Genomic DNA, 13844 nt, shown 5'->3' with positions numbered 1-13844 from the left:
AAGAATTTTGTAGAACCACTCACTATCATCACAAACCCAGATGTGCTACGCTTGCCTGGAAGGGAAGCAATTGAAACCAGCATCTAAAAACAGACCTCAGCTGCAGTAGACCTCGAGTGCCTCACTCAAGTGTGGGGAAGGATGTACAACTTCTGAGCAGGATCTTTGGCTCTGAATTTATTATTTTTGCAGAGAGAAAATAAGATCCTATATTAGGGCATTTGGAAGGGTCTTAGGGATACAGGCTTAATTCCTTGTTAGAAAGGCTTCCTGCATCTGCAAGATATTCTGTGCCTTTCAAGGAGGGGGGCTAATGAGAATAACTGCTATCCTACTGCACAACCGCTGAGTTTTTCAGATCGTGAGGTTTCGTAACTGCTGCCATTGGGAGGCCATACAAACAAATCTAAAGCCCAGATTTTACTGTATAATAGGAGGAAAGACTACTAAGTAGAACCAGATCTAGGAGGCAATCAAAGTCAAAAGAGTTAAAATGAAAGTTCCTTTGCAAACTGGTTTCTAGTTTGATCTGCTGAGAGTCTCACTCAAAAGAATCATCATCCCAATACCTGTTCAGAATTAGCAGTGATGGGACCAGTCACATTCAGAGCTGGAGCCTGAGGAGCAGAATACGCCGTTGGAGAAGATGAGGAATAAGAACTGGTGCTCATCCTTTGCTGAGACTGTGAATTGTGCATATTTGCTGCAGGATCAACTTCAGGAACACTCTGCCACATCAAAAAGACAAGAGTTCACAAGCTGAACTGTGACAGCACTTGCTTTGTCAGCAACCTCAGGCCAAATACGTTCAAATATAGAACATAATTGCACCTTGTGGAAAAGGTCAGTGTAGTTACAAGAACAGACTGGCAGGCCATCCCATAAACAGACAGCCGTAACAAAAATGCATGCCCGTATCTTTTGACTCAACCCACATGTGTTTAAGTCAACTTATCTTTACAAGAAAAAAGAAAAGCAAAATAAAAACGAGCCAGAGATAAATAATTATAAATTATTTAAAACTAGGAATTAAGTTGCAGGCTTACAAAAAAATGATGTGATATATAGATACTGGATTTAATTAATCTTGACACAAGAATTGTAGTCTTTCAGTCCTTGATCACCTGCATTTACCACTTCAAAGACTCATTAACTTAAGCTTTCAGAGTGAATAATCAGAACACCTGTGATCATTAAGTTACTTTCTAGCAGCAGTTCTGTCAACTTTACAGACCTAACTTTTCAAAGGTGTAAAGATCACACGTTACCACAGGATCAGTGAGAGATTCAGACACCTTTAAAAGACAGGCAGGCCTTGGTTCAGGGTTATCACCAACAGAAACAACCATACTTTTGAGAAAAAGAAGTAAATCTCCATCATACACCCTGCTGGACTCTCTCTGAACAAATTAGCTGCATTTGTCTGGTGGTTTTGTGGTACAAGACAAGTGTAGAAACCTCCTCCAAACTCTTCTCTCAGATTGATGTTTGACTCAAGGGGGGAGACTCCATTAGCTTATCGGCATGTCAAATGCAGCTGCTCCATTATGCTTCTCCTACATGCCCTTTCATTATTAAAAAAGTCCTTACAGAAGTGAGAAAATGTGCCAAATTCAGAGAACGGGAGGGGAAACAACTATTTAGACGTCTTGGAAAAACACCCCTGGAATCACGGTGTTGCAGCTTACCCTCTGTGGTGTGTGTATTGGAGACAGAGCATCAAGATCTGCCATGGGAAACTCTATGCCTTTCCTCTTGAGTTCTTCATAAATATGCACTACTCCAGTTAAATCAGGGCTACTTCGAAAGGCATCAGCCCAAGCCTGGAAAACATGAGGGATTATCCATAAACCTCCCGAATGATGTTCCAGCTCCACCCTGACCTCAGATACAGGCTACAAAAGCTTTCATGTATTTCAGCTTCAAAGGGAAGCTGTAATCATTAGACCTGGTCTAAAAGGTTCTGCAAATATTATTCAGACAGTCAAGTACACGTTTTATTCGAATATAAAATAGACAGGAACCCAGTGCGTAGCAGCTATGTCTAAAGCCTGACATCATCAGAATCTGTAAATGCAAATGAAAACCCCTTCCAATCTCCTCTACTAAGCACTGACTGCGTGCTGATCTTTCCTTGCCTATTCAATGGCCAATGACCCACCAAAAAAAGTCAGTATGCAAGATTCAGATCTAAGCAAAATTCATAAAGTCATACAATAATCTTAGGTAATCTCAATTTACTTTCTGAAACACCCTCGTTTCTTGCCAAATAAAAAAAACCCCATAGCTGTCAAGTTTTCTTCAGTATTTTATTTGGACCAAACTTATATAAAAAAGGTAGTTTCTGAGGTTCTTATACTGTGAAAGATGCAGTCCCGTGAGCAGCAGAACTAATGAAGCCTGGGCTCTTACAGAGCATATCCAACACTTAGACACCCCAGTGTGTCAAAAAGGACAAGTTTAAAGGGAGAATTTCCCACAGCCAGAACACTCATAACATCTCTCCCGCATGAATTCTCTCGTGTCTAAAAAGACTTCAGTTCATATTTGAGCTTTTCCTTCTGTGGGAGTACTAAGTGTTTCTCTTCGCTAGCCAGCCTCCCATACTCATGAAGCTGCTAGGAGCATAATATCTTGAAAGCCTCTACCCCCTTTCACTTTTGCTGGAAATTAGCCAAGTATTAAAAATTTAGGGGAAGGAAAAATTGAAATATTATGACTCAATTAAAAACAAAGCATTCCCCAAACCCCCACATATGTGAGGCAGAGTATCAGTGTGCTGGATCCAGAACTACTGTGAGACGTGTGTGTGGGCTCTGAACTTAATTAATTTAGTCATCACTTTTACACTAGTTCTTTGACTATTTTTACTTTAAAAGCTGTTTTAACCCACTTCCTATATTTGAGAGGAGAGAAATCAAGGATAGTAAAACAAGAGAAGAAATAATATTAATATTTAACTTACATTCCTATTCTGTTCAATTCTAAGAACGAGCGTTTCCTACCCTACATGCCCAGGAGACAATCCATTATCAGCTGCAAGCTAACAATTCTGGGTTTGCTTCTCAGCTTTGTTAAAGAGTAAATTAACTGCATCAACTGTTCTGATGCAGTGCAAGTCCAAACAGCCCCATCTGAGCCAGAGAAAACAGCTCTGACTGCAAAGAGCCATTCTGTTTCCTTGGAACTGACCTTCCAAACCACCCCTAATTCTGATGGAGATATTGACTGTACAAGTAATTCTACCCTTGCACTTTCTCTGCATGTTCAATTTACATAAAAAGTCATCTGAATGATGCTTCTACATAATGGTGTTCCCCAATTCAACTCTATTTGCAAGTGAAAAATGTTAGGCAAGGGATGCTCTCCTTTAATAATCACTCAAAAGCAAACTTAGAGGCGGAAGGATGTTGCGTTGCTGCCCCCAACTTTTAATGAGGCTTGTTTGCCCAGGAGGATGTACTAAAGCATCCTCTTTTTCACTGGCTTCCTATAAATTTTGTTGTAGGCACTAATGACAGTGAATTCACTTCATTTGCACTCTACCTTTTTAATATATTGTTTCTTCTGCAACACTCCTCTCTGCACAAAGGACACTTTCATTTCTATTCTTCTGCCTGAGCTGGCAGCATTATCTTCATCAGTGTGTGTCTCAGAGGCCACAAGCAGGACTGGGCGCCATTGTTCTAAGTGCTGTCTACACACCTTGTAAGACAATCCCTGTCCTAGACAGCTTACAGTTCAACCAGGCAAAAGTAATATTAGGTTTACTTTACGGATAAGGAGCTACACACAGAGCTTAGGAGACCTGCCCATTGTCCGACCAAGTGTATGACAGAGGTGAGGTTGAATTCAAATCTTCTAAGACTTTGGGCCAGGCTGTCAAAGGTAGATACTTAAGGATGCTGCTGTATAAATCCCACTTGGCACCTCAGTGTGTCCAAATAGGTTAATTAAATACCATTGCAAATCTTGCCCCTAAATCAGTGACCATCACAAAAATTTTTTTCCAGCGTTGGACACTTTTTAACACGTGTACTCTCCAAAGAATCTGCTGTGCCACTAGAAGTTTCCCCATGCTTCATCTTTGATAACAGTGCTCAGCTATTGGGCAGCAAAGTGGTATCAACTCTGAAGTGACACGCAAGCTCTTACCAGAGGCACAGCAATAAGGAATATTTCCAAGGCCTTTTTAGCAAGAAGAAGGAAGGATAAGCAATATGTAATAGATGCTAATTCATGTACACTGGGAAATAGGTTGAGAAAGTGAGACACAAGATGCCCAACATCTCAAAACAGTCAAGTCTCTAGCTAAGAAATTGTGTGTCAGCTTCATCTGCCCTTGCTATGGAAAGACCCAGGAGTACAAGAGCTGTATGGTTGGACACGTACACTGTTTGCACAGCTTTTTCCGTGCTTCCAAGTGCTATTAATCCTCTCATTTCTGTTCTTATTAATTCCCTGATATCAAATTCTAAAGAGCCTACAGCAGGGGAACAGAGCTGAGAAGAGATCAGACCCCTGGAAGGGAGTTAACTCCAACTGCAGGGAGCTCTAAAGAGCAAAGTCTAAGCTGAGCAAAGTGGTCACGACGTGCGGGATATTTCGGGTGTGCGTGTCCACAGGGCAGCTGAGATGAGTGACTGCAATCACTTTTCCAAACTTGTCAGGCAATCTGGAAAACAAAGTCCCCTACCACCTCCAGCTAAAGAGACACTAACAGAACCCACCCACAGGCAACTTTCATAATTCTCAAGCTTTTTATACCAACAGGCATTTAGTACCCAGGCTTTTAGCTCTACTGCACCAAGTCTACTCAGATAAAGCTCTGTTTGATACACTGAGGCTATGACTGCGGCTTTTTGGTTATGTTACAAATACTTCCATCTTAGTTGCATTGATGACTAGGAATCCACTTAAATCCAGGACCCAGCGTAACCAACATTCTCTAAAGCACTGTAGCAGAGCAAACAGTATGGAAACACGCACAGTTTCCCTTCATGGGACAGTATTTAACCTCATCTGGTGGTCACAGCATGCACCTGCTCTCCCACCAAAGCAGGCAGACACCCAAGGGCTCACTCAGATGCACAAGAATCGCTTTTAATAATTTCATTAATTTTGTGATTTTTTTTTTTTAAAGAAGCCTTGAGATCAGAGACGAGAAATAAAGGGACCCCACTGACCCCAATGCAATGCCCACCTAATTCCCCCACCCAGCCTAGCTCCTGTTCGGAAATCACTTATTTACATTGTCATGCTCTAACGATGTCCTCGTATCTGTATATCCTAATAACAAATAAACCAGGAGAAATTCAACTGCGTGCTTTGCCACACAAATCAGAAGTATATCCGGAAAACTATGCTGCGCATTTCTAAGTACCTTCCTACAAGAAACACTGCAGCAGGTTTATATCATTTTAAATACGCAGTGTCTTTTAGTCTCTGGTGTATGCAATAGCCTGTAGGAGCTTAGTGATAAAGCTTCCTATAATTGTCAGATTTCCTCCAGGCAGGCACCAATGTTTCCTCATGTGTTGCTAATGGTTTGTGGAATTAACATGGCTGTTTATTGTTATGCTGCACAGAAGGAGAAGTGGCAGACAAGCCTACGTCTGAACTTCCCCACTGCAGGCAAGGATCTGATAGTGCACTTTTACTGCACAATAACCAGAGAAAAGACACCAAACCCATTTTAACTCCTATATGGTCATTTACTTTTCTATAACCGTCTTTAAAAGGAATTCAGAACGCTTTCTAACGGAGGGAAACCGCTTCATTTTACGGTCAGGGAAACAGACACAGAAAGGTAAGTGTTCTGCAACTGACAGCGAAAGTGCGATCCTCTAATTTCCTGGCCTCAGATGACAAGCCCATCACAGAAGCAGGTCTCCAGCTTCTAGATTTGACTGTTAAATTGCAAAGCCATCCACTTATTTTAGAGCAGAGTGGTACCTCTCTAACTAGAATCCAGGCATTTCTGCCTGGATAAAATATCTATGCATGTGCATGTCTGCTCTTCCCTGCCAATCTGGATATATTGTTTGTTTTTACGTATAAAAAACTTGCCACACTTTTAATGATGACAGCATGTTTAGCGATGCGTAGCACTGAAGCAGACAGTCCTTATTTCAGGCAGCAACATATGGAAGCAGAGACAAGCTGGGTACCTGAATCAGCGCTAGTACTTTATCCTGTACAATAGTGGGGGGGTTATTCTTGGGCGAGATGATTTTCACCAGAACACCATCTATGAAGTCACGGTTTGCCACTAAGACATGAAAGCGATGGCCACAGTTCTTCACACAGGTCTCCAACACCTACACACACACAAGAAAACATTCATTGTTGGAGCAAAGCTTGATCAAACACATAGCACCTATCTGGTTGGTTTCTCATTTTATCTTATTTTATCTTATTTTAATTTATCTTATTTTATTTTATTCTAAAACTTTTGATGGGAGGGAGAGAAGACAGAGGAGAAATCACACTTTTAATTCTTCTTTTCTTCCCCAATTTTACCAGAAAGCTTACTTTTCTACACACACATTTAGATGTACCTCACCCACCATTAACATATTGGGCACTTTTGTGATCTAACTTTACCCGTTTTCAAGGTAAAAAAATATAAAGTTTCTTCCTCTTCAAAGCAGAACTTTCCAACCTGCGCAGCTGAACAGCTAAGTACACAGCATCACATCAAGAGCAGGTAAGACAGAGGACATCCTGTCACAGTGAGATATTATCGTGCTGTGCCACTCCACCATTTCCTATGTACCTGGAACACAGCTGGACCCACTTGCTCTGAGCTATAAGCCGCGTTTTAGAGTTGGGAATTCAGGTGAATGATCTTCGCTCATTCAAAACACTCCCTTGTGAATGCTCTGACAGGTTATACTTTGACACATTTTCCCCCTGCAACCTAGCTAGAGGCACCTTCCACTTGCCATTCAACTGCCATGGAAGAACAGCTGTTGATTTTTCCTCTGAAGAACATGATTAGCATGGAGATAAATCCAATGCGTCACTTCTCCTTACAGCCATGCCTAATAACCACTGCGACTCTCTATCTGGGGAGGCTGTAATTACTCTCCTAGTTCAGCTACCTTCATCAGCCCTGATGACACGGACTCATTCCTGATGAATTTCGCTGTTTCCAGCACAATAGATAATCTCATGGTTTGGTCTTTGGTGATCCGTCAAAATGACAATCCAGGATAGGAAATGGCAAAAAGACAGAAAGTACAGTCACGCTTCGTCAGGGAGATGCAACAAGAGCTGTGCGAAAGAATCATACAGATCACCTACCCACAGCAGCACAACTCGATCCAGTTACTGCTGCTCATTCCTCAGACCGCCGCGGCGCTGAGCCTGCCCAGCACCGCGCGCTCAGGGGTGCTGCATTACCCAGGAAACCCCTAGCTAAAGTCATCAGTAGCAAAGGTCACTGGCAAATTATCTCACACCTTAGCAGTGCTGCCTAAATGCACAGAATATAATTTACACTTCATTGAGTGAAATTAGATCAGCATAAATTAGTTTGAGTCTCCTACAGAGATCCATTCACATGGGAAATTGTGCATCAACTACTTATGAAGCTGAAAATATGGCAAGTTCATCATCCTCACTTGCAGATATGCCCACAGCTGTTGTCTTGGAGGGAAGAAACAGCAGGACGCAGGGAGATGAGTAGAAGGGAAAGCCCCAAAGAGTACACAGACCCATTTGGGCTACTTTAACTTTCCTCAGTCAGTACTTGGGATGAATAAGAGCCCAGAAAAAAAGCAGAAATCAATTGAGTCAGAAAAACGCTATGCAAAGCTTCCAGCAACTCTCCCCAAGGAAGCGAGGAGGCAATTGGAGAGAAGAAAAGGGCAGAGCAGTGGCTGTTAAAGCAAATAGTGCGTTCATTCAAGAGAGTGCCAGGAAAAGGAAATGACAAAAGAAAAGGGTTCTGCCCTTCGAGGCATTCCAGCCTGCCCCCACTCACCGTCAGCGCCAGCATGACCTCTCTGTAATTTTTGTTTCCGTTCAGCCTCTTCTTCAGTGCTCGAATGGCATCCTTTGGGCTGAAGGAGAAACACACCATTTTTAGAAGACAGCTCAGGCGCTCTTCACATGCCATACATATAATGTGGGAAAAGGAATCCTTTACCATTTCCAGCTGGACATAAGCATGTGTGTTAACTTCAGATTACTTGACGACAACCAAACTAGGTTCATGTAGAATTATGCGAGGAGACAAGATATCACAGAAGTCAAGACCAGAGCAATGCCCGAGGCCTCCAAAAAGGCAGGATGTTGATCAAGGAGGAAAGACTGACAGCCACTCAGAAAAAGGCTCAGGGCGTAAGACCAGCGATCAGTTCTCCTGCAAACTGCAAGCAGCACAGCTTTTCTGATGCTGAAGGAGATGTATCAGAGAAGCTCTCTACTCAAATAGCTGAAATTAATAGCATTGCAGCACTGCAAAGAGATACACCTGCTGAAAACAAGAACCCCAGAAGTACAACTGGGTACCCTCTCCAACAATACATTTTTCATGCCAGCCCTCCCAAGCAGAGACCGACCACGGAAAGTGCTGCATCATACAGTGGTTTTCTGAAATGTTTAAGGAGCGGGAAAACAAAGAAGCTTATATGCAAACCACATTCAAACTATGAGCATCTGCCCCCGGACTCACTGCATCTCTTCACATGCTGAGTACCACTGGATGAAGATTGTGCTCATGAACCTTTCAAAGTTTAGCGAAATAGCACATACCCTTCTTCTGTCTCGTTGATAATGTCACAGATCTCCATGTTAAGTGTCCAGTCTTCGCTCTGCAGAGAGCCATCTGTGGCCTTTTCTGTAAAGGAAAGAAAAATAAATCTTTTTATATCTTCCTCATTAGGTACTATACTTCAGTCCATCTTCAGTTACTCTCAGCTGAAACTATCCAGTAGAAGATAGAAAAAAAAAAAAAGCCCCCACTGACTGTAAGCAATGTCAAACTTTCTCTCCTTGTTTTAGGGATCAGCATAAAGGTTTCCAGACAGAATCAGTTATCCCTCGAGCTCACTACCTTCAGCCCACATAGATGGGCTGCTCTTCAAAGACTCCTGAATTCCTGGGAGAGTAGGAAAATGTCAGCTAATTCCAATTTGAACTTGTTGGATGCTGTGTTGCTGGCAAGTTATAAGGTAGGAAAATCTCCCCAAAATCAACATGACCTCCTCCCTGTTTCAGTAGGTAACACTGACACATCAATTGAGGGAGGAAAGATAGCAACTTGGAGACAGAATTCAAGGAAGCCCGGAATTTCAGTGTAGAAAGAACCACCAGCACATGAAAACATTTAGCACATGACAATTCAGGTCACAATATCATTCATGGGCACCCCTTTTTGCCTGGGATTCTTTTTACTCCTGTACCGCTGTCCCTCAATACTCGATTGCCAGGGGGCTGGGAACTGCTTCCCTCTGTCCCCAATGTCCTCTCCGTGCTGGAGCTACGTGCACATCTCCCAAGCACAGTCCGCCTTCCTCCCGACTCCCAAATGCTCCCTCACTATTTGTGTGGCAGGTAAGTCAGTCGCTCCGGCATCAGGCTAACTTCTATGGGAAGGATGACCTATAGCACTGTGACAGTGGCAGATGCCAACTGTTGGCAGTTTAATTTATAGTCGTCTGCAAGAGTAGCATAACCATAACTTCAAGTAATCAGTTGACAAGAACTATTTCCTCCTTGGGATTTCCTCCTAAATCAATATAGTTCTGTCTGGTGGTGCCTAGAACATCCCCTGAATTTTTCACACTTTTCACTTGCGGCATTCAAACCTTAGCTGCGTTACACTACCCACATTCAGAAACGCTATCGAGTTGAACGTAAAGCCTGTTGCCAGAGAGACCTAAAAAGGGCACCTTTGAGACGAACACGACCTTCTCCTCTGTATTAGTCTAAGTTTTTCTACAGATCTCTGACATCCAACGTTGGAAGGCAAACAGGGTAAACAAAAGCACGTTTAAAATGTAAAACAAACCAAAACCCCCACCAACTTCTAAACATTTTAAAGCACAAACAAAACCACGGGTACCATCTTCCCCAGCTTTCCTTCTGTCTTTACCTCAGACCTCAATCTGTCCCCCAGAACAGGGCAGATTTTGTTTGAGAACACCAGACTCCAAGGACTTCTTCACACATCTCTCTTTCTGTTTACCAGCCACGTTTTTCCCATTAACATTTCTATCACTGTGACTGAGGATAGAGATGCCCACAGGCCACAATTATGGGACATTATTTAGAGAAAGGCTATGTGTCTGGGTAATTCAAGTTTCAGTGACTTGTCTACACCAGAGCAGTGGCAAAAGCAGCTCCACCAAGGACAGCAATTACAGAAGTCTGAGACAAACCAGGCAGCACACGCAAAATCCAAGCAGAGAGTGCTGAAAAGAAGCCATCTGTCTCCGGAATGGAGAGGGCCCTGTGGAAAAGGAGATTATGGAACAGGAGATTGTTCTTTGCAGGCCTCAATTCCCATTCAGAGAGGCAGTGCTGCGAGACGCACACAGATCGCCGTGTCTCACCAACCGGGGAGGAAACAGAGATGGCAAAACTCCCAGCTGTGCCATCTTCACCTCTGGGTCTTTTCCAGCCATCACCACCTCGTGTGGAGCTCTCTTTGGCAATGAAAACTCTTTCTGTTTGAGGAGGAGCCTCAGAGAGATGCATGGCTTCCAAAATGTCAAATTACGTCAGGGGAGGTTTAGATTAGATATTAGGAGACATTTTTTCACTGAAAGGGTTATTAAACATTGGAATAGGCTGCCCAGGGAGGTGGTGGATTCACCATCTCTGGAGGTGTTTAAAAAAAGGGTAGATGGGGCACTGAGGGACATGGTTTAGAAGTGGCTCTTGTCAGGGTAGGCTAAAGGTTGGACTCGATGATCTTAAAGGTCCCTTCCAACCTCAACAATTCTATGATTCTATGATTCTGTGATTCTATGTCCAATAAATACTGGAGAGGTTATTGAGCATTTTTAATTTACTGCATTTTGGATACGTTGGGCAGGGATTCTCTTAAGGAAGAGTGCAGGCAGAGCTGTTTAATCTTTTCTGGGATACAGGAATTCATCTCTGTGCAAAGTTACTTGTAACAATTGGGTTTTTAGTTGCATTTTGTTCTTCTACTGTACATAACACTTCATTGCTATAAAATGTGATCTGCCTTCACCTCCATATAGTCCTCGTTGCTTAGGAAAACGTTTTATTTAATATTAGAGAAAAACCCTTAACAGTCAGGGATATAAAAAAATCACTACATCTGCTCTGCTGGAGAAGGTGATCTCCAAAGCTGCAAAGGATTTATAAACACAGTGCCACAAAATGAGAGATTACGCCTTAAATAAAGGGTATTCCTTAAGCTGGGCGTATGATTTGTTTTCTTAATCTAAAACTGTATTAACAAATTTGTGTGTTCTTGACAGCATTTGGCGTCAGGCAGCAACTTAGCGATGTTCGTACTCTCTGGTCTGCTATAATCACTTTTTATAAATGATTGCAGAAAATGCTGATCCTGCACAAAGTTGTGCTAGCCGCCACTTTGTTCATTGCGCTTGTAAAACCCATTTAGTTAAGGTTTATTTTGACAAAATGTGTATATGCTAGTACTCCACAGCTAAAAACTGTGATATTTTGGAGATGGTAAAGAGATGCTGCTGCGGCACTGTACGGAGGGTAGCACACGCTCGTCTGGGGTCCTCAATAACCTCATTCATATTTCCCTTCTGAGAACCACGTAGGAAAACGAAATCCCCTTTCTCCCAGAAAGTTTGGTTACCGCCTTTTTATTTTTGCATTTCTGTTCTTTAGTTGGAGTAATACGTGGCTGAGACTGTGTGGGTTTAAGACGTAACATTTGTCTTTTTGAGAATTAGTTCTTTTCCCCTTGGGTAATTGTTAATTCGAATAAGAGTCGGGAGCTAATTTTAGTCTCTTCTTCAGCGACAGAGAGCACACAAGCACTTGTCATCTGTAGTCGTTTGTCCTTTGTAGGGTGTGTGACCCAGATTTGCTGCTGCAGCGCTCTCTCAACTGTTAGAAAGGAGTTAACTGACTGCAGAGAAGGCATGCGAGTTGGTGTGTGATTTGTTTGAAGAACAGTATTACGCTGAAATGAACTGAAAGCCTGTAGAGCTCTTCCAGAACCAAAACACAGTGGGTCATCACTTCTGGATTTCTGGTGAAACAGCTCTGCCTGCACTCCGCCTTAAGAGATTCCCTGGCCAATATATCCAAAAATGCAGTAAATTAAAAATACTCAACAACCTGCCTGGTATTTATTGGACGTTTTTGGAAGCCATGTATATCTCTGAGGCTCCTCCACAAACAGCAAATAGATACGACTGACAAGATAAAACAGAGTTTGGAAACTATCACAGAATTGTGAGGAAATGGCATGCGAATGATGCAAATACCCTTTAGAAAAGCCACCAGTTCCTTGGTCTCTTTCAAGCTCATTAAAAGGCATCTAAATGGCACTAGTTCACACAAGGACTCTGGAACATGACCAAAGAATTCCAGGGTGACATAAGAAATGTTAAATCAGACAAGGAAAAAAGCAATGAGCAGGAGTCTCTCCTGCCCCTCCCCTCACTGAACTGAAGAGTCTATGGTAGAGTTTAATTGTGTAACAAAAGGGCTGGCAAGTCCCAGCCCGGGTGCCAAGGATGCCTTGCACAGCTTCTGCCCCGGGAGCAGCTCTGAGGGCTGTGTTATTGCCGAGTTTGCCACCACAGCAGGGGCCAGGAGTTATTGTCTGACACGGAGATGCGATACAAGCAGTAAGATCATCAGAAAGTCTCTCTCGGAAACAAGATGCTATCAGTTCCCACCACATTTCCCAAATTAAAGCATAAATGTTCTGGTAGAAAGAAAGACAATCTGGCTCTCCACGCCTGACACGCTGCAGACCTTGGACACTGCATATGCACACGCAAGCATTAGCTTATCTCTAGTCTGCAAAGAAAAGGAGAAAAAATGGTGCTATTTTTTCATTCACACCTTCCCTCTGAGATCTAACTCTTGTGGCCGCATTTTACACTCTGCCAAATGGCAATATCAGTATTTCCCTGCTCACACTGAAATCGTGTACATTTTTAGCGTTCAGAAGTCACTGTTCAGTTGCATAAAGTTTTCAGTGTAAACCGTCCCAGCCCACAAACCCCCCAGCCAAGCCTCTTCCCAAATAACCTGCTCCGACCTGAGAGATGTCACCACAAGGAAATCGAGTCAGAAATTCCCATGTAATTGCCACATCATAAACAGCCTGTGCAGGGCGGTACAGGAATGCTCTTTAAAATGCAAGGGGAAAAAAAAAAAACTTTTACCCCCATCTTGAACCCAGCTCAAAAGTCACCTAACAAAGGTATGTGACTGCTGGTGGTCCTCGAGAAGCTGCTGTCACAGCCCTTTCCAGTTCATGCTACTTTTGCTTCAAAGTTACGGTTTAATGTTGACGATGCTTAAAATTTGACTTTGTTCACACACGGAGAAAAAGCAGAACTCGTCTCTCTTCCCTGCTTCCCTCTTCCAATGCTCTCCTCTGACCATTACACCCAACCTGCCAATGCAGACAGCCTGACGATTTTCACTAGGATTGCAACTGCTCAAGTGGAAGTCTGTATGCTATTTAACTCACGTGCCATATGCCAAGACTGAAAAACCGACTGCTGGAAACGCTGGGAACATCTACTCTGCCTGAATGATTACAGAAGGCATGACCAGGGTAAAAATCTCCCCAAAAGGTCTATCTATAGACACCAATAAGTGACTGTGGTGCTGCATAACGTTCTTGGAAGAAAAGG

At 42.8% G+C, this 13844-nt stretch overlaps 1 protein-coding gene across 4 annotated transcripts in view; it reads right to left on the bottom strand.

The window, feature by feature from the left end:
• TOM1L2 (target of myb1 like 2 membrane trafficking protein) overlaps window positions 1–13844 on the bottom strand; it is a 58390-nt gene that overhangs the window by 29064 nt on the left and 15482 nt on the right. For all 4 annotated transcript variants that reach the window (XM_063342713.1, XM_063342714.1, XM_063342715.1 and 1 more), the window contains exons 2-6: window positions 8764–8848; window positions 7991–8069; window positions 6171–6320; window positions 1689–1823; window positions 570–728 (exon numbers count right to left, since the gene is read on the bottom strand). In XM_063342713.1, the coding sequence (XP_063198783.1) occupies window positions 570–728; window positions 1689–1823; window positions 6171–6320; window positions 7991–8069; window positions 8764–8848 (608 nt within the window). The remainder of the gene's footprint in view (window positions 1–569; window positions 729–1688; window positions 1824–6170; window positions 6321–7990; window positions 8070–8763; window positions 8849–13844) is intronic.

The sequence above is a fragment of the Chroicocephalus ridibundus genome, chromosome 8 (genome assembly GCF_963924245.1).
Source record: "Chroicocephalus ridibundus chromosome 8, bChrRid1.1, whole genome shotgun sequence".
Taxonomy (NCBI): Eukaryota; Metazoa; Chordata; class Aves; order Charadriiformes; family Laridae; genus Chroicocephalus; species Chroicocephalus ridibundus.
The sequence above is the reverse complement of the archived record's forward strand: the minus strand, read 5'-3'. Positions and strand labels throughout refer to the sequence as shown.